At 35.4% G+C, this 22,277-nt stretch overlaps 1 protein-coding gene across 3 annotated transcripts in view; it reads right to left on the bottom strand.

Annotated features, from left to right (window-relative positions):
- LOC136413871 (uncharacterized) overlaps window positions 1-22,277 on the bottom strand; it is a 224,139-nt gene that overhangs the window by 104,854 nt on the left and 97,008 nt on the right. The window contains exon 1 of one of the 3 annotated variants that reach the window (XM_066397641.1): window positions 4,398-4,802. The exons of the other annotated variants lie outside the window; for them this stretch is intronic. Within the exon in view, the coding sequence (XP_066253738.1) occupies window positions 4,398-4,454 (57 nt within the window). The 5' untranslated portion in view covers window positions 4,455-4,802. Of the gene's footprint in view, window positions 1-4,397; window positions 4,803-22,277 lie in introns of those variants that run through there. 3 annotated transcript variants of the gene reach the window in all.

The raw sequence follows: 22,277 nt of genomic DNA, 5'->3' as shown, positions 1-22,277 counted from the left end.
TTCGAAAGTTTCTCGGAAAATTTTTGAAGTTTGCCTGGATCATCGACAGTGGAAGTTTTTATTTAAAAAAAATTACTCTAGAAACTACAATTATTATGAATATCTTTAGAACTGTTTATAACGTTCTTAAATTTGATTATGCTTTTGCAAGAATCTGAGGTGATTCGAGTTCCTCACATACAAATTGATTTTTGGAAGATTTTTCAAAAACCGATATTTTTCCAAAATTTTCCTAAATTTGTATAAGAATTCCCAGAAATTTTCCTAATGACCTGAATTGTCTTGATTGGTTTCAATATCTTCCGGAACTTTTGAATATTAAACCTGAATTTCCCAAAATGTTCATCGAATTTTTTACACTTAATTTTGCAAGAAGTTAAACTAATCCGAATTGTTTTATAAAAATTGGTAGGAATTATTTGATATTTTTTAAAACTTTCTAGTAACGTGAATTGCGCTAAGTGTTTTTACAGATTTTTCCAGAAACTTTCGCGTTTTTCCTGAATACTAGCACAAGTTTTGCAAGTACCTAAACTAATTCAATTATTTTACAATTTTTCAGGAAATGCCTAACAAAATTATTCGAAAAACTCCCTGGATCTTTTTCAATTTTGCATGGATTTAGAGAGAGGAGAAATTAGTGAAATCAAATCAGTTTTGATTCCGCTAATTTGTGAAGAGGGCTCTTGATTTTTTTTTCAATTTCTCAGGAATTATAACTAAAGTGAACACGAATTTAGGCTGTCGGATATTTCCATAAAATAATTATATTTGTCACAATTCTGCAGAAATCTGAACTGTGCCCAAACTGCCCTAAAATGTTTTCAGAATGAAATGAAATTATATATAAGCTTTATTCTGTTATAATAGTCTTCCTGCAAGATCCCATTTGGGAACTTCGCAGAAACTTTAAAATTTCAAAGAAGCACTTCCATGCATAAATATCCTGAAAGGCACACACTTTCTAATTTATTATTCCATTACTTTAAGATTATGGCTAATCGATCAAACTTTTATGGGCCTTTCGAACCGCACACCTGACCGGCAGCATGACAAATAGAATTTTGTCTCCAAACATTATCTCCTATTATCTCTATTTACAGGACAAGCTGAAGACAAACCGTGGCGAACACGACCCCTACAACACGTACATCTGGTGGTAAACTCAAGGCATTTTAGCACCCCACAGCCTACACGCCCTCTTTCTACCAGTAGCGTGCATAAGCAGATGTTGTTTTTTAATGTCGAAAGTAATTTGAAAATTCATGAAAAAGTGGGTCAAGAATATTTCCATCCAAATCTTTATGGCTAAATCCCAGGTAAGACCTAATCCGAATAACTTTTTGCTTTGAACCGGTTTTACGCTAAATTTTCATCCGAGAGAGGCCTGAAAGGGCTTTTCATGGCCCCGTTTGCATAAACACCAAAAGCCCGAGGAGCTTAATTTGTGTATGTAGTGCATTAGTGCGCCCCCAAGTGGGTTCCTAAGACTGATACTCACTTATAATAATATTGCAGTTTATCTAAACCACTTAATCAAAACCCATTCAATGGTCTACTGAATGGAAGGCACGATTAAATCATTCAATTAGGAAGTTGATTGAACAAATTCGAAACTACGTTAGCTTCATATAGTCAAATGTGTCGCCTTCTGATGGCCAATTCCATCGGAATTGAGTTATCTTATTAGATGTTAAGCCAATTAAAACATCCAGTAAGCGCTTCTGAATTTGTTTGCCTTTACCTCTGCTATTTACTTAACCCAATTAGATTGATTGAGATTAGGTTGAGGTGATGTCAGGGACGGATTACCGCTGAAACGCAGCTAAACTAGCAACTTGTCCATAGAATTGATTCATTCTGCTCGAAAATTCCATGAAAATTGCAATTGTTTTGGCTTGTATAAGGCAGATTCTTTGTAGCTTTAGGCCCAATGTCAACAGCTGAATAATCAATGGGATTGATACAGGATCATCCGTTAAAAACCCTGCTTACGTATGCACCGCATGGATGGCCAATAAAAAAGGACCCTGGACAACTGTCGAAAAATGTTCGGTTGCATCAGTGCCCCAAGGGACAAAGGGCCACTTTGTGTCGCCATTAGAAATTAATCGATATGGACCAATTTTGCAAATCTCCTCGATCCGGAGCCTCACTGAATAAATTATTAGGCCGTTTCGGACCAGGAGACTTTTGGCCCTTTTTTCTTTCCCCGGGAATGGGAGCAATGGCGAATTTTTGATGGAATATAATAATATTTTCTTTTGGACTGAGGAATATGATGGGGAAGAGCGGATCGAGGGCCCCGTCGATTCGAGTTTAAATGAAATTACCTTCGTGGATAATGGAAACGAGGTATTTTTGAATAAATTTGTTTTGAAAAGAATCCGCAGTGGCGTGGGAATTTCTGCGATTGAAATCGAAAAAAACCTCTAACCAAGTAGCGAAAGCGGCAAATGGAGTTGAAACAACTTTTGCTCCTCAATGTGCAATTATGGCACTTTAGCACTTCTCAGATAGCCCATAGTTTGACTGGTTATTGAACAGGTATATGAATGGTTCAGTGGCAGAGGATTAGAATAGCAAAATCGCACTGCTTATTTAATTTTATGTTTAGGTAACAAATTATGTATTTAAAATGCATTTAACTTTTCAACAGAGTTTCCCACAAAGTTCCAAACTACTCTGACCTTGTTTCAGAATTCGACAAAGCAAATTTTAACAGTTTTTTATTATGGAATATAACGAAAAGCGACAACTACTAGAGAAGATCTGAGTGTGTCTAAATCTAGACTGAAGAGAATGTCTTTTCCCAGATACATATTGTATTATTCAAATATGCAGTATTTCCTGGTTAGCGCATGGTTCGGGTATTTTCTGGGTCTTCAGAAGATCATGTTTAGTGGTGCAAAACACGAGTTAAAAAAGACCATTACAAATTCGATTTTGTTAGTGGTATTGGTATTGTTCTTGCATTCACAATTAAGGTTTTCATCTTGGTTTTCGCCATTTGCTAGTATTTTTTATAACTTGCCTAAGCGATATTGTTAATTTAGCATCAATCGAGTATAATGCCAATGACGAGACGAATGGTAGCATAACCTTTATAACAATGATTTTAGCGTATCGTTATTATTTTTAGAATCAATTAAAGTGCCAGCATATTTAAACAATAATTATCACCAACGTTACCCCATTTTAATTATACAGTTTTGCACATGTATAAAATTTTATAAAAATGCCTGTTACTAAGGCGAAGGTCGATATTTTTGCCACTACTTCTATTTCCGGAATATACAGGGTTGGGCAGCTTATGCAAAAATTTAAGCTGTGTTTGCTCAAAGCAAACAGGCAATAGTAAATATTCCAAGTGTAAGTTTAACCAAGACATTAACTGATAAGCTTTAATGAAGGATATGAAGTTCTGTCGTGTAGGTATCACAGTTGCTTGTAATATCGAATTCATCATTTCGTCATTTTTTCTCTTTTACATGCATTAATAGGTTCGCTAATAGGTAGCTGTAATTTGTTTCGCAGTTTTACTGGTATGTTTGTATTGCTGTTTATTTTTACTATATTTTGGGAACGTAAATATGTACCAACATAATTCAAAATTCATTAACGGTTCAATACCCAATTAAATGTCATTAATAACATACTGATATCTAAATATGCAGATACTTCGATATTAGCAATTAATTTTAATATTCACTTTATTTTTAAATTTAAATTTAGAGCAAAGAGAAAAAAATAATTTTGAACAAATCATTGATTAAAAAAATATAGATTGGCGATGATATTTAGAGTTTTTTTGGCAAGCAAATCTGCTTTGTGGTTTTCCATTGGTTGCAATTAATTATTACAAACAAACAGAGAATGAAATTAAGCATAATTAGTTATGAAATAAAGCAGCGAATTGAAGAAATTATGCAAAACATCAAATTTGGTTCTGAAAGGTGAATCCATCAACATATGAAATAACTCTGCCACTAGGCCTCTACAGGACCAACTTCCATATGGATCTATTATGTCGGCTTTGTTATTTTAAAACCAAATCTTATTTTTTCCTCAAGTTCTTCAATTATCGGCATTATTTAGTAGATTCTCAATTTCATTCTCTATCCGTTGCAATAATCAATTGGAGTCAGTGGATGGCCGCAAACCAGATTTGCTTGCAAATTTCTATTTTGCAGTTTAATTACTTGTTTGACGTTAATGGTACTGCTCTTTGAGTAAATGCTGAAAATCCCAAACTTAAACCATTAAAACATCTAATGGTGTTTCGTGCATCACCCTGTATATGTTTCCTCTGGTTTTTTGCTGCTTGTATGTACAGGCAAAAATATCATCTTCACTCCTAGTTATAGTAAGGCATATAATTACTAAACATTCCTCACCTTCTTTCCATCTCTAAACTTGACGGTCCCCTCGATAATGCAATTGTCATCGCACATTTTCGTATCGGGCAAGTAAATCCAAAACTGGCAACAATCACATACTAAGTGTACACCCCTTAAGTATTACACCCCCAACCGATTTTCCATCTATCAACAACAAACACTTTTTCACAATTCGCACAAACAGTTAAAAACAGTCTATTTCCATAGCAACAAACAAACTTCAAAACTTGCCCAGACGCAACTCAAATATGTTAAAATAATTGACAGCTCGCGCCAAAATAATTAAACAATTGCCGGTGAAAATTGTAATTGAGCGACGATTTGTCGTAATTTCGTGACGTAGTCCAGCGCAGCCCACTCGAACCTATGGATGGCGCACGACTGAAGTGCGTCTACGGCATTATCGCAGTAAGCGGCGAAATTCTGAATGCGCCTGCTTTGTGTGTGTACTTTAGTCGGGACGGATGATGGGAATTCAAGATTTCTGGGGTCCTGGGACTCCTGGGCAGGTTTTTCGAGGTTCGAGCAACGGGAGGAGGTGCAGACTTTGACATATAACCGGTTTATGTAGGTCGGGATTAGAGAGTTGTTGAATTCAGATTTTGAAAGATCTGTGAAATTTCAAATATTATCTGAAAAACGAGAAACATAGAATTATTATTATTGAACAGTTTATCTATTTTTTGCAGTAGTAACCAATTTTCATCGTCACTATTGGCATTTCACTGATCTTGTGCAACGTAATTTATTCGTTGGCTTGCGTTATGGTTAATCGAGAATATTTGCAATTTTGGGAGATGATTAAGGAACCAGGGATGATAGATCTAAATAGGGAGATTGAGTGCGTGACTTCCATTATTCTCATCAAGAATGGGAATCGATAAATCAATCACAACTACAAAACCAAGACGTCTCTTAAAATATTTTACTAGTTAAATATTTTTACCCTTAAACATTTTTAAGTCGTTTGTCATTGATTTATCTTGGTATAAATAGTCGCTCCAAATCGACTCAAGAGATCTGCAATACAGAGCATTTTCACAATTCGATTTTCAGGACATTTAGGCTGATTTGCAATATTTCAAGTTTATATGTATAAAGTCTATCATTGAAATCAGTAAACGTACCCACTACTTATGTTACTTATCTCAATAGCTAACTTAATCAAGTACAGCTCGCCCAATTTAACTTTGCGGGGGAAGCGATAAGCATTGGATGCGCAATGCTTATCGCACCCCAGAAAAAAGAAAATATAGCATATTAGCTCATCCGTAAAGTTAACTTAAGCGAGCTATATCTGTTTCTTTAACCTATTCTGCTTCAAAAGAACCTGTTCAACACCTTTAGACATATACGAATGAGGAATGACTGGTGAATTATGCAATTCTCCGTAAAAGTCAGTAAAGTATTAAGGTCTCGAGTTGGCTTAGGCCAATTTTTTTATATCTAGAACTAGTATTGAATATCACACAGTTAACTTATTTACAGAATAGTTCAATCAGTTCTAGTAATTTTGAATTGTCGTATTGACAGATGCCAGAATGGAGTTCAAATAATTTTGTGCTTCTATCTAATAGGGTGTTTTTTATTTTAAGTAAATAAAAGAACGTATTATATTTTATATATGTATTATTATATACATATATTATTTATTTATTTTATAGTTAAATTTTATTTCTATCTATTATAGTAATTACTGGTTTTTCTATTCTCCTATGACGAATGTATCAAATAAGATCATTTAAAATCCTATCATTTTTTCAATGAAACTTGAACGTTTTTAAATATTTCAATTCCTCATTTTTTCCCACAAGGTGCTGAATTTTTCAATGTACTTTATTTCGGTTTATTTATTTATTTTATTTATTTATGTATTTATTAATAATAATGTTATTTATAATAAATATATGTGATAAATAAAATAATATAAACTAATAATAATATTATTTATGTATTTTAATATCTGCGAAAGTTATGAATATCATCAACTGAAGGCGGGGAACAGCACAAAGTAAATATTGCTATACTTTCAATTAAGTTGTGGCCACTTAATTTATCAAGTTTTCCACGAGGTCATTCACTCAATGAATTTTACCGTCTTTGTCCTTAACTTAAGAAAACAGGACTAAATTCCTTTGACCTAAATTATTTTGACGTCTCTAATTATTGATCTATAAATTGATTAACAAAACTATTACAGTATTACGCAAACGTTATTTTCTCGAAAATTGTTGCAAATCGAATATGTTGTTACGTGAAATAAGTTCATATTCCAAAAATGTCCAGATTTACAAGGTGACTCACATGAAATCTCCGTGATTTTACTAATTTCCACTGGAATTAGCAACTCTGAGACACTCGTGGAACTATGTATGTATTTGCAAAAAATAGGCGACATATAGTCAAATTTCAGAAAGGCATCTTTTTCAATTTCTCAGAACTTGGAATAGAACTGCGCTGTATATTTGCTATTAACAGTATTTATTCCTATTGAAAAGTTTCTAAAAACACAAGCAGAATGAAGAAAATGAAAACCTAGCATAAATAAAATCATGCTCAATTTGCTCTCGTAGATGGTGCGTCCCAAAAAAAGCCCCAACATCAAAAACAATAACAGTAAATTCCCCTTAATCGTTAGTTGGCAGAGTCGAATTCGTCATTTAATTTAGGAGGCTTCTATTTAGTAAAAAATAATGGTCTCCAATTACTCAAATAAATTAGGAGATTTTTTAGCCACGGCTCATGGCCGTTGAAACGGACCCGATTCTCTTATCCACCATGTTATTATGGTCGTTCGTTACATCTTGATTAATTTAATGTGCCTTTCTATTAGATTTAATGTGTTTTATGGCACCGAATTTTAGTGGGGCTATATTTAGCTTACACTCGAGGAAAAACAATGACTCTTATCCATTAGGGTTATAAAATTATATCTACATGAGGCAAATTGGTCAAGACTGTATATAAAATGTAAACATGTTTCATTATTAAAATAGAAACAAATAATTTTTGCAGAATCTTCCCCTTCTTTGATTTCAAAGTTATTACTTCCAATTAAGAAGGGTTGCTAACACATAACGAAATTAACTTCTGCGTGTACTTTTGATAAAGCAAAATCCATCTTGCTGATTTGATTATGACGCATATACGTTTCATGCAAACCCCATCCGGTAGAGTTAACCACTCCACTCACCTAATCTCCCCCAAGTTAAATCGACCTTGATGCAGCCCCTATTAACCACTACAACGTCAAATAATAAAGGTATATAAGTATAAGTGCATTGTTTTAACCCACGGGACGACTAGTTTCATTAGGGGAATTAAAAGGTGTTTTCGCTGCTAAAATTGGGTTTTGAATTGAAATTCTGCATGGTTTGATTACACTGAATACGTGGGAAGTGTACATGTTTCTTTGGGAATCTAGCACATAAGATTTCCTGGATTTTGTGCCAAAATATTTTGGGATACATATGAGTTTATGATGAGAAGAATATTGAAGAAATAAACCTTTTGATGTTTGTCGTAAATTTGATATGGGTAGAAAATGTATTGATGTTGAAGAGGAGGGTCTCTCTCAGTGTGTTTCCGCCTGTTAGCAAACTCGGAAATAAATGAAACCCGATAAGGCATCACTAGGTACGTATATAAGGAAGTTTTCCCAGGGAAAGTTTCCATAAAAAGTCATCCAAGCAGGAGTTTTTGATAAAAATCGAAGTTTCCGAAATAAAATTGAACGCGCCAGGCAGTCGGGTGGAATTAAATTTATTTTTTGTCGAATTTGTTCCAGCTGTCCGAAGGAATTAATTTCCTTCCAGACATAAAAATAGATTTTCTTCGGATAACGTTTGTATTTCAAGTGCAGAGGTTGTCTTTGAAAATAATGGAGGTGCAACGAAAATAAAGGGTCCTGTAACAAAAAAATTATCATAGGCTTACTTCTTAATACCAGTAATCGATCTGAGAGAGTTCGATAACAGTAGACATCAAAGCCTCATCCATCATTGGACATAAACGTTTTCTCGATTTTAATAGATTTTGATCCTGAGCCTACAAAAGAGAAATTACACTCTCGTAATTTCAGTTATTTTTTAATGCAGTTATTCTACTGATTTCCAAGATATCGTCGTTTAAAGTTTAATTAAGAAAAACTGAGTACTTAACCAATTTCGCAATATTTCAAAAATATGTATGTGGATCCTAGATACCGAAAGTGAACCTCTCGAACCTTGAAAATGCAAATTAAAGAAATTAGGTACTTTCAAAATCACAGAAAGGGGTGTCGAAGTGACCTAATATCTCAGAATCTGAAAGAGTTTCTGCCAAAAACACTGAAAAGTCCAAAATTAAAAGATCGTCTAGTCTAGTTCGCTTATACCTGCCCCCAACCAGCCCCAAATAACTCATGACTCCGACCCCTATCATTGCCCAATTTATTGTCACGTCGACGCCATCTGCTTATATCGCGTGCACCATAACAATAAAAGCACTCATTCTATGTATATACGAGACATATCCATCGAAGTATTTTTATATGATTTTCGGAAATCGAAAGTGCCCCTGTTGTAGTTCCGGGGGCGCGCGATTTTTTCACCCCCTATTTACGATTCCGTTTTAACGGAAGTGAAAATGCGAAATATCTAGCAGTGTGTTTGTCGGAAAGGTCTTTGGGGCCGTAATCCCCCAGGGGGTTGAACTTCGAATAATACAGGAAATCAAAGGATATATAAGGTGCATAGGAAATGCCGACGCTTATCCGTTATTCAAAACCTATTGAATTTATTCGGGGGTTCAAATCGAGAAGTTTGGCAGCTATTTTGAGGTTTCTGAGGGCAGGTAGTGGGAAATAAGAAACCCTTTTGGCACATAACCTTTGCTATAATTTTTGCGCTTTAGCTAAATTATAACTATTTTATCGAAATATTATTTAGATGTTGAAGTCGTCTTCAATCCATCACCGTATCAAAGTTTCATAAATGTTTTTTCCTTTTTTAATAAGTCTAGAAACAGTTTGATTTTAAAAACTGCCTTTCTTACACCAATTCAATTAATCCAAGGTTGAACATGGAAACTAAAAAAAGTTAACTTCGAAAAGAAATATAGAAACAAAATTACCCAGCATTGTTCTTTGTGTGCATAGAGGCAGAAGATTTCGCATTTGCAATGATGGTAGGCAGAATAGATTTTCGCAATAGGGAAAAGATCTACAAGATTTATTATTTGAGACCGGATTTTGAGGAACAGTGAAATAAGGCGGGTTCATTAAATATTTCCACACGGAGAAATTCTTTTACTTTGCGATCTGTATAGAGAAAAAGCACAAAGGACGGATTTCCGCTTTCATTCGATTGTGTTAATGGGAGAGCGAAAAAGGGGTATTTACTATACATTTTTGTTTTTCATAAGAAATAAAATTGGTGGCAATAAATTGCTATTGGGAAAAGTAAATGAGAATTAGCCCAAAGTCGATTGGAATAAATCGGATCTAAAGAATTTGGGTACCAAATTAGAAGTAGGTGCTGTCAGTCTAGTGCTATCGTATTGTTCTCGCATTTCATTTGCTTCTGCTATTATTTACATACATTCCATCTTCTTCAGTTTGAATTGTAGTGACAAAGGTTTCAGCTAGGGATTTATATAGCGTTTTCCACTATTTAAGAGAAAATAGCGGGATTTTACCGCAACGTTACGTTACGGTAAACACTTCGGTTCTAAACTTGTTTCATTCATTAAAAAAATTATGTGTTTTATATAACACAACATAGAAAGTTTCGTGTGAATGAACCTAATAAATGTAACGAAAAGTTCGTGGTATGTCCGCCAAAAAAAATCGAGCGTTTAAATACAAATGAAAAGAGGATGTGAAGCAACCCAACGATAAGTGTTTCTACCTATTGGCTTCATTAAGTATGTGTATGTACAAAGTAGATACACACATACCATGCTACGCATATCCAAAGTCATACCCACATGCGGATTTATCCAGTATTCATGTTTATTACTATTTCAGCATTATTTCAGTTTACACAGTTCAAAACCCGAATATAAAGATGAACATCGAATAAATTAATGTGTTCAATTTTTAAACCTGAAACCCGAAGAACGACTTTTTAAAATTCCGGAATCTCGGGATTGTATTCCCTACGTTGACTCTACATATTTTCCTACATCTTGCACTAATTAAAAAACATTTCAAAGGGATCAATTTGTTACTTTAATGAGTGCATGGAAATTCATTAAAACTAAGATTAATCGATCAGAATTTCTGCCCTTCTTTTTCCAAACTCAAACGCATTCTGGAATGCACATGCACAGCGATTTATCATCCACAAACAAAGCTTTAAATCAAATTACAAGTTCAAAGGAAGCCACCTTATCTGCCTGCAAGCCACCGTGACAAATGCACACACACACACACTCCTATTTAATTCTTATCTAAATTGCATTCAATTCAAAATTTTTCTATAATTGAAACTTCAAAGACCCACTAATTCCAGGCCATGTACGGGGTCCATATAGATTAGGGCCGGTTGTAATTTGTGCATATTTTGGTCCCCGAGGGCCATATTTTGCATTTCGACGTGTTTAGATGTAGGGGGTCATCCCGTGGTCATGACTAATAGGGCCAAATAGATTCCGGAATAACGTCGGGTATTTTGGGATATTGAGGATCGTCTATAACGTTCTTAGCGTGTTATGGATTTAAAAAAAATTGAGTACAACGACCTTTTAAAAGTGGATGGAGACACTAACATGTTCCTGATGGGGCTTTTGTTTGAACTAAAAAAGGGAGGCAGTCAACTGTGAAACTGTTTGCAAAGTTCTGTATATTATAATTTCCGTTAAACAGAAACCCAAGGTGGGGTACAAAGGAAGTTTCTAATGTAAAATCAAGTTCAGTCCACAGTTTCTATGTTGGTAATCGCAATCAAATATGGCATAAAGACCATATGGGCCCTTGAAATTATTGCAGCAACGAAATAAAAGTTCATTTAACTCCTGGTTTTAACATTTAAATGAGTCGGACACGGTAGTAGACACAACAGATTGTTAACACCCAAACAAAACGAAAATGAGCGGCTCTATGATGAATAAGCCTATTATTATCTTTTGTTTGGATCTTTGACATTGGAATAAGGCCTCCTTATTTGGCGGTCATTTTCCGGAAGTAATTGAGGTGTAAGTTTCGTGGCGTATGAACAACATGTCGCCCTATTGTACTCTTTATGTATTTTAATTGGGTCATGTCATAGGTCAGAAAACCTTTAATTTATTTTCAGTATGTATGTAGGTACGACGTGACATGCGTAAGCTTGATACACCTACCTGTATTGAAAACAATGACGCATTAGGACTGTACCATCAAGGAAGGTAATGTGGAAAAAGAGAGAATTGTGGTCCAAGGGATTATTAGTTTTGAAGTTGATATTCAGGCAAATAAAAATTACTTACGCTGCAAAATGCCGTTTTGAGATACATATTGTGCAATTATATCTGAAAATAGCACTTTTCACACGAGCAAGACAATTTGGTGACATGAGTCGAAGCATATCCGAAATATCCTCGTCGGTTTCATGAACCACGACCAAAAAAAAAGATAGATCAGTGCTAACAGACGCGAAGAGCAAGAGATCAAAACGTCGAACAATCATTAAATGCAGTAAAGAAAATTGATGGATAAATTTCAATGAAGAAACACTGAGAAAAAGGAAGTAATAAATAGATCATCAAACTTCAAATGATCTCCGAGAGTTGATGTTGGCAAGTAAATTTTAACAGTGTGATAAATCATAGCCAAAATTACGGTAATGAAAATTACAATAATGAAAGAGAACACCTTCCTCTAAAGAAGAAATAATTCTTTTGAAAAATTTGTGTATAACAGACACAGTCGAATATCTACGTCCGTGCCCAATTTGAGAGGGCGATTTATGGATTTCGAAGAATCTTTCAATTTTATTAAGATATAGTTGCTTCACGACTTTGATGGAAGTAGTAATAATAGTCACCAGTGTGTAATTTCCCAACAAAGATTTAATTCCGTTCTTATATATGAGGGTCATATTAACTTTAAGAATTTCAGGACATTGACCCTCCTCAAAAGACAAAATCACTACGTACTTTCTCTTTAGAATGCAGCTCGAAAAGTCATCTGAATCTGTTAATCTTTTCTCCTCTATACATCTTGTAATATTGAACCTGTAGAGGTACGCTCGTTGGTGGTCTCTGTTATCTCTCCCTAAGCTTTCTTCTCTAGGTTATCACAGCTGTTAACCTTATTCTGGTAAAATCTTACACAATTCGTTACGTTTTGAATACATCAGTTTTAACGTAAATAGATCTTTGAGTGCTAAATTTGAATTTTTTACCTCCACTGCAACCTAGGATGTCTTATTTCTTCTAGCAGTTATTTATAGAGGAAAATTCACATTGAAGTAATGTAAGAATATATTATGAAAATTGTTAAAAACTTCGTTCATGTAATTTTATTTGAAAACTAATCCTCGTCTTTAAATTCCTTGCAAAAGAACTTGGCACCAAAGAAAAAAATCCTCAAAATCGATTGCAACCGTTGCTCATTCAATTCGGGAGTCCCATCGATTCCAATTACAAGAGATCCATGATCGGAGCAAGTACTTTCAAATACTTTATATTTTATTTTATGGTACACTGGAGAAGATGTATGATACACAATTTCTACTTCTACCAATGATTCCACTGAGATTTATTTTAATCTTAAAATGCTTTTATTGAGTAACGAACTGTGCAACTTTACCTCAATTTAACATAAAAAGTACTACAATTTGTTTAGAAGTGAACGTTCTGCAACAGTGTTCCAGAAACAGATACCCTGTATAAATGCTTGAGGCTCTTCAAAAGTAATCCGTGGAAAAGACGTTGCAAAAATCCGTTTATATCCGCATTGCAAAAATTCCCCCGAGAGCGCCAGTTAAAGGGCAAAAAAGATTACATTCTTAAAAAACCGGTAATATCCGGATCGCCAGAACTGACCTACATTCCACACATTCCAATGTCAAGAGGTTTAGCACCTCTTGAAGGGGATATTTATTTAATAAACAGATAGCTCTGTAGGTATATGGATGAGCCGGTTATCACAAGTAAGACAGAGATGAAAACATCGAACCGACAGACTGACGTCTATGTGCCTACTATAGAATTGGTCCGTCATTATTTGTCCTTATCTCGGCTTCCTAGTTCGTACGTCTCAGAGAAAGATAGAATAATAATATTACAGATTTCCCGCCATTTCCTTTGTTAGATTCATCATAACCTCAAAAATGTTTGTTTTGATTTTAGCCAGAAGATTGTTACTATTTCGTTATTTATAACTAAAATGTGATTAAAATAGTTAGAAATTACATTTAAGGGTAATAATAATGTGTCTAAGGTATTAAGGTGTCCTCATATCTCCTCCAGCAAGCCTCCCCATGGCCAGGATCAGTGTATCACGTCAGGTTCGAGCAATATAACACTTTATGTTTCTCCATGTGGGAGGTAAACTGATCCCCTCTTGAAGTTATTGCTACTATAACCCTCTTAGGATGTTTAAGAAGGTATCCTTTCTTTTAACCATAAGACCGACTAACGTTGTGTGCCTTAAAGTTAAATTTTGGATTGTACCGCTCTGCTTGCATGATGATTACACCAAAACTGAAAATTTTCCTCACTTCTTCACTTCCTTAATTTTCTTTTATTGTTTTGCCGTATCTTAACTTCATCAAAAACATAATTTAAATACACCACATTTACACTGGTTGTTGCTCACCGAAAATCTGAATCAGAATCTAGAAGCAAGTAAGTTTCTACTGCTGCTAATTAGAAAAGTTTACAGAGTAATCAGTCACCCTTTGTTAAATAATCGTGAGCCCGTCGAAAGTTTAGGTATTTTTCACGGGACAGGGAATAATAGACGTCTGCTAGAAGTAACAACTCGGTTTTAATCAAGAGTTGTCAAGAAAACTTAATGGGAAACAATCAAGAAGTCTAAGGTGTTTGAGAAGCGTTTAAGTATTCCTTCCTTCCGAAAATTTCGCTTTTATCATGTCTTCATAACATGTGATGTAAAATTAAACGATTTGTGGTATAAATAAGCGGCCAGAAATAACCTTTTCCTATTTTTAAACCTAAGTAAAAATTAATATTAATAACGTGCTGCCCCTTTCATTAACATCCCGAAAGGGGTGGGTCTGAGTCATTGCACCCATGCCAATTATTCTTCACATTACTTATAATTAACATTTGCCAACCCTCCTTGCAGTTAATGCCTCCACTATTTCACTGCCTTGCTTAAATGTCACGACCTACTTGTTTTATTTTTACTCATCTTCTTTGACTTTTTTCCTCAGTGGCGTAGTCGAGCAAATATTTGCTAGGCTGTTCCAATTTCCGATAATACATGTCGTACAATACAAATCAATTTACGTCAAAAATAATGAAGCTTCCGCAGTGGTGGAACACTTTCCTTGAGGGGGGTAGGTCCACGTGACAAGTGACATGGGGTGGTACAATTAGTGCTCGGCCACCTGCGACCCTTAGATTTGCGACACGCTTTTGTTTCAGCCCTGCCTACTCCCTTTTGTTTTTCGGCCTGGCGAGACCGCTCGGATTGAGTGCGAAACGTCACGCTGCAAGAGCTTTTGTTTTGTCGATCGTTTTTTGTTTCGGGCTTTTGAGGTAGAACAAATGGGTTTCCCTGATTTTTTCTCAATTTGTTTGTGTGAATCTATAGAGGGTGTGTCTCTATTTCCCTTGTAGTTTATGCGATAGTCGAAATGGGGTGGCAATGCCTTACTATTCTCGTCTCGTTAAGGTTTGTTTGGAGCATATTTTTACCCTCTTAATTAGTGTTTTGATTCTTGCTTCTTATGTATAACTACTGTCGGCACTAATTTGGGCGCCCTCAAGGAGCAGTGTGTTTGATCAGCTGTCTCCCTAGACGTCAGAACCATTTTCTTTTTATTTTACCGCCTTCCGAAGCATTCAATTAGCTCAAGTTAAGGGATTTTTACAGTTTTGAAAGCCGTAGAAACTTAAAAATATTTAATTAAAGCCCAGCTCTGGAAATAATTCACAACCTCCCCCTTTGGAGAATATTGCGGCTCTAAATTGTAAATTTTTGCAAATTCGCCCGAGGCCCTAAATTCAGTATCTGGTTAATTGAAGAACAGTGTTGCCGCATTTCTGGTAGTCTAACGTAACTTTGAGAGTATTTGAGCTGAAATTAAAATTTAGACTTCGGGTTCTTCTCCGAATAAACTTTATTCGGTTTAATGATTATGAAGAATCAAACAGTTAGCCCGAAAATTAAGCATTTAAGATTCACTTGAGCAAGATTCTTTAGAACATTTTCGTATCTTCGCATTGACGCTTTTTGAGGTGCATTTTTTACATGTGAACTGAAATCGTTTGAAGGATTTCTTGTAATATTGGAGACACAAATACAGTTATCAAACCACAACATTTTAACTCCAAGCAACTCCGAGCCGAAGAACGGAAATACAACTATTATTTACTACATTTAACACTCCTTTATCTCGCCCATTTATTAGCGTTTAAACAGAGACATCAATGAAGATGGCACATAATGAATGAAGACCAAACACAACATAAAAACTGCTATCATAAACTGAATGTAAACGTTCAAATTTATTACGGTATCTTGACATAGAACATAAGAAATTTCAGTAATAAGAGGACTGTTTATTGTAAAATAAACCTTGTCTAAGACGGTTAAAATTTATTGCTCTCAATTTTTATCTCTAGTAAAACAATGCAGATGAATTATGTTAATGCTTGCGGAGACTATACAATATTGTTTTATTTTTCAACAAGTTGATTAATATTTTTGTCCCATTGTGTATCCCGAAATATCCCGCTTAAGGAGAAAAATCTATATCCAGAAGCTTTCAGCTCCGCAGTATAAGGGCAGTTTTTAATTTGAAATGCATCGTTACCATTTTAAGACCTGTTTGCTTACATTAAAGACACTATTAAGTTTCTTCTGAACTTCCTCTGAAGTTTTTATCGAGAAAACTACTGAGGGCAGGGTAATCAAGCCGTCATCGGAACTGTGAAACAATAAAGTCGAAGTGTAATTAAAACTTTCTAATCGGGAGTAAATCGATACTGTTTGCTTACATTCGGGTGTGTTATGATGAACCAATAGCCTTATGTAATAATGACTGTTTTTGTGAGTTCTGCTTTAATTTTAACAGGTTTAGTCATGGTTTTAAGGCGGAAACTTTCCAAAGTTCAACACGACTAACCCTCATTGAGGAGGTTTCAGAGGAGTTTATATGCTACTATAAAGCTTTGCTTGCTGAAATGGACAACATCATTTATTTGTGATCTTCATTTGAGGCTTAGGAGTTCTCTAACATTTTCAACAATAATCCAGGAAGCCTCAGAAATACCAAAACGTTTAACCCTTTTTGATACCTCTTCAATGATTTTAATAGAAATGCTGGCACCACTCTCATGGTAGATTTCTTTAGATCAGTATATCCTAATTATCAATAATTTTGATCTGATTAAAATGATTTCCATATTCATGGCTACTTTACTACCTCACTTATGCTCCTGCACTGTCCAATAGTGTTGCTACTGCTTCAATAGCAAATAGTGAATTTCAAAGGTGAACAATTCACATCGAAGGTTGAGAACACCATAATCCCGCTTCATCTTATTTTACATTTGTGTACCAAAAATTATCGATAATTTTTGATTGAACTTATCACTATTCAATATTTTTCTGTTGATTATCCAGAAAATCTAAAATTTAAATTCAGAATAATTTTCACTGCCTCTAATAACAAATATACCTTGTTGCTGAACTTCTTTATTGATATGCAATTAGAACATACATACATATGTATGTCCGCCAATTTTGAGTCTGAAAAATTTTGAGAAATATACTTTTGTTAAAAAATGTATTTTTCAAAACTATTAAATCATATCTTTACTTTATCCCTCGGAAAATTGGACTTCCAAAGGATGGACATCCGAGTGTCACCGTTCCAGAAAGGCCAGCTCTCACAGGGATCCCTAATTATGCTAATTAACGAAAATGGAATTCTAGCTTTGCAAATGAACAGGCGTTACTGAATTGTCTTTGCCGACTTTTTTTCTGAAAGCTGGTAAAACTCTTTAATTAACGTAATTCCTCCTCGTTTCCTCAAAGTAAAACTCGCTATATTATACCTTCTGGATAAGCCTCCAAGGTAAATTAATTACGCACCTAAATCTAGTATTGTGTGATGTGAGAAGTTTTAATTTAGGCACCACTATTATTGTGTTTTTGGTTTTTCAGGGATACTGGATATATTGCCTTGGATGTCGCAATTATCTTGGCATCACAACAAGCTGTAATGAAGGGATTATCCAGCGCAAGAACTACTAATGGCTAAACTGTCAGTAGTCAAGATTTACAAGCACTCTAAGCTGCGTTCCTTGGGGCTTGGAGTATTTATTTCTGAGCAAGTAAAATGTTAATTTGTATGAAAGGAACGTAAAGAAAATTGCAATTTATTTTCTCTTTGAGTGATATAAACAACGCAGGCGTAATCAATATTTTGGGCATATTTTCAATAACTCGATAATCCCTTCCTTGGACTTGAAAGCATTTCCAATTATTTTTTCAATTTAGACTTATCCAGTTTCGGAAGAGGCTTAAGTCGACAGGAGGGATTTTATTGACAATTTTTCAAATCTGCAAATCCGCCGGTTTCGCTTTGAATAATTATAATACAAATAATGCAAGCGGTGATTGAAACAGACGATAAAGCGGGGGATATAGCAGAAATTATCATAATTTTATATCGCGGAAAATGGGTGATAAATTTTATACATTAACATTTCAGCCGTAACAGAAGAGAAATAATTATCAACTCTGAAATTGGCGCGTGTGTTGATACAATTTGCGCGGACACGGTTGAGCGAATTTCGATTTTGAAATTTATACATGAAATGGTACGATTACAAAATGATTTTAGTTACATTTCTGGATATTTTACAAACAACGAAACTGCACATTTCCAGAAACTTTCGCTGCTCCATATTCAAAGGACTGGAAAGTTATTTTACCCCAATTTAAGCGGTCTGTACACACATGATCCAATATTAAAACAATAACAAGTGGAGGACCAATCTGCATGCGTAATTTCCGCCGTCCTTAGTGCTGATCCATAAGTGAAAAGGGTGCCCATCCCCAGGGGTAAAACTAAGGGGTATTATGAGATAGCTCAGTGGCGTCTATTATCGATTTCTCCTTTAAAATGCATTTAGTTTTCTTTTGTGGATTTACTTTAAGTTAGTCCGAACTTTCTTCAAAGTAGAAACATGAAAATGACTGACCTGGATTATTTTAAAGAAAAAACTCTCTCTTTCTCGCTCTGAGAGACTTATGACGGGACCAGTGCTTCTTAAGTTATAGATTTCTTTAACAATTAGAAATAGTTTCTGAGCATATGAACCGTGGTCCGATAGAATTCCTTTCTGACGGTTCGTCCACGACCGCGATAGATATGACCAAGAACGATGAGGTAACGGAGGAATTGATCTTCCGTCTCTCTTGACGTCCCTCCGTCAGGTCTCTTGTGTTATCCTTCTGGTTAACACACGAAAAATGATGACTGAAGCTTCTTGGTTACCAAACTTTGATGCAGCAATGATGAAATACTCCGCCGCTGTCTGCCTTCATAATGAAACACTGACACACAAGATCACTTGGGAAAACGTCCTGATGGGTCTATAGTTCTCCCTTCACATAAAAATTAATATCACGTATGTATATTCTCCGCACCCGCTGCGAACAACTAAATTACGTAGATTAAAGGGGATTTAGTGAAGCAAATTTTTGTAATGAGTTTTTAGTTCACTTGTGTCGGAACCCCCTTCATTTCATGTCGGCTAAAAATACAAACATAGTCGACAAATTCCATTGAATATCGTATGCCCTAACTTATGTATATTCATAAGCTTTAAGAAGTGCTCGGAGAGGAAGAGGTGCATATATCTCTACGTCCTGTCACAGTCGGTTGTTAGTGAAATATATTACGGCATCTGTGCGTCTTCGTCATGCATTATCTGGTGCTTTTTGTTCCTGGATAAAGTGCTAAAAACGGATAATTAATTTGGTGTCATTTGCCAGAGATTCTGGAAAAACCATGATGCACGCACTTTGGAAACGAAGAGAGACTAATTAGGAGCATTAAATCGTGCAATAATGATAGCAGATCCGGAAGAAATATGTGACAGAACAAATTGAACAAAAGGACCGAATAAATAACGCAATAATCCGAGATAACGTCTAACAACTCTCGAGACCATTAAACTAAGATCCCAAAACACAAATTGCTGGGGTACTCGAAACTATCGTCATCTAGCAAAGAACCTCTAAATCCAGACAAACCGTTGTCGGTAGAAAATTTTAATAGAAATAAATAATGGAGGTCGTTATTCCTGCGAATGCCTTTCAAGCAAAGCATTTGGCAATAACGTTTACAAATCGCCCTGGGAACAAACTGGCTACACTACAATGCGGTTGAGCAATAGACAAAGACAAATAAAGGACGATCCGAGAAAAGGGCGCTATATAAATATGGAAGACTGACTGGATGAAAGAAGGAAGGCGTAACAAAGTTGATAAAAATTACGCTCCAGTTTGTAAGCCGTTGTCGTTCCTGAGGAGAGGGAGGAGGATCCCGTCTGAGGACATATGAGGATTGCGATTCTCGTGTAAAAAGGGGTGACTCAATTGATTTTTGAACTAAAGACTAATTAGGTACCAAAATCTTCGAAAAAGGAAATCAAAAAATTATACGGTATGTACCTAAAAATCCTGTCAGATGGATGAATTTCTTGAGTAACAGAGACCTGCCTCCAGGTATTTGCTTAAGGAAAATCATAAGGGTTCATCTAAAAGGAATAACATAAGTGGGAAAATTTCCATTTTAAAAGGAGGCATAGAAATAGGTTCATACTGGTGATGAAGGGGAGGATGTCTGAGTACTGAGATACACTTCCTACGCATTTATTAGCGGCGCTTTCCCAGAGAACAAGTAGAGAAATTGTTGATTAATTCAGAGTATTTTTCTGCGAATACTGACTTTAAAAAAATAAACCTCCACGAATTCTCGCGCTGAAACTCTTTTTTCTTTTTAATAAGATGATACCTGTTAACATCAACTGCCGCTATAATAAAAATAATTACGAAGTTCTGCCTTCCCTGTAGCAATTCATATGTTGAACATGGAGAAATATCATATCTATTTACATCATGTATATCTCACTATTAATTAGTGTTACAGACGTTATTAATTATTAGTGTTGCGCTCATAGGCAATAACAACAATTATTTCACGATTTAATAAAACGCTTAATCGGACAATAGCCTCCGTAAAAAGCTCGAAGCCTGAATGAAAAAAGCGTATAAAACGCATAATGAACTTCCAAAACCAATTAAACTGAAATCAACTGAAGAGGATGTTTATAGAAGAACGTCATTTCGATTTTTACAGCCGGATTTTCATCAACTAAAAGCCACTTTACAGCCGGGAACATAAAGGATTTCTGTTTTTGTTCGTTCTTTTAAAAAGGGTCCAAAGACGAAGGTCTTTGAATTCCCATAGAAGCTAAGTTTTGCCTATATGTAAGGATTTGTCCTTTGCAGTTTTTGATTGGTAATAGGCTATCCGCAATAATGATCGGAAAAAGGAGCATGTAAACAAGGTTGTTAACTAACCGTAAAGCTCTCGTATAGAGGAAAAATTGGCGCACACTCAAAAAGTTTCCCCAAGGCGAGGAAGTTTCGAGTATTTTGTTCTTTACTCCAGTAAAGTTGTTTGGACAGTTAAATTAAGTATAGCGGCCCTTTCATTTCGAGTCGATTTATCCCTGTTTGCAGCACCGGTCGGACCTAAACCACTCCACGAAAGGGGTGAAACCAGAAACAATCTCCTAATGTAACAGTCTATCACATAGTTTTCTCGTTAGATTTATTGGAGCGTGAGCTTGAGTTCGGGAAAGTTCTTGTACAAGCAGCGAATTCTATAACCGAACAGGGAACCTGCATTCTTGTGTGTGGCAAACGAGATTATAAAATTTCTATAGACGAATAGGTGAAAAAGGGGAAAGTTTTTCGATTTACCTTGATCAAGTTAACACCCAGTTTTACTCGATTTGAAGACAATTATTTACGTCTTATTGACAATATTTCCTCTGCAAAGCAACCGGGCCAATGTAGATATTTATTTACAACGATGGTTCCCATTTAACTTTGTCTCGATCGAGCTTCGCATACACAGGATCAGATAGAGGGTATTTATTTATTTGCTTTGGACCTGGAGTGGATATCGATATACCCCTGTTTTTCTATCATTTGGAATTTAATTGGTTCAAGGCAAAAATAAACATTAAGAGTTCAACATCTGCACTAATCGCAGGACACTGCGAAATTGTAGGGTCCAGTTTAGTCCATATCAGGAATATGACAAATAACGGGGCTAATTTGTATTCCACCCGCGAATAGGCAAATTGGAATAATTTCGAAGACAATATTTAGTTAACTAGTTAATGTGTGCCATTTTGTTGGTCGTTTGGGATAAATAAATTTATGGTAACTGGTAGATTGCAGTGGTAGTGCTGAGCTTGAAGTTTTGATGTCTGCATTGCCCCATTGATCGAATAGTTCTGTGGTTAAAAATCGACTTTGAATGTCGAGGTGTCATGTGCTTTTACCAACCAACAATCCACTAGCAGCTTTCTATGGGGATCTACTAATTAGTTATTATACGAGCCAGTGTTAGGAAGCTCAGTTATGTTGATTTCCTTAGAAATCGGAATTCTTAAACATTTCTATAT

This window comes from Euwallacea similis, chromosome 1, assembly GCF_039881205.1.
Source record: "Euwallacea similis isolate ESF13 chromosome 1, ESF131.1, whole genome shotgun sequence".
NCBI lineage: Eukaryota > Metazoa > Arthropoda > Insecta > Coleoptera > Curculionidae > Euwallacea > Euwallacea similis.
Note: the sequence above shows the minus strand (reverse complement) of the source record. Positions and strands in the feature narration are given on the sequence as shown.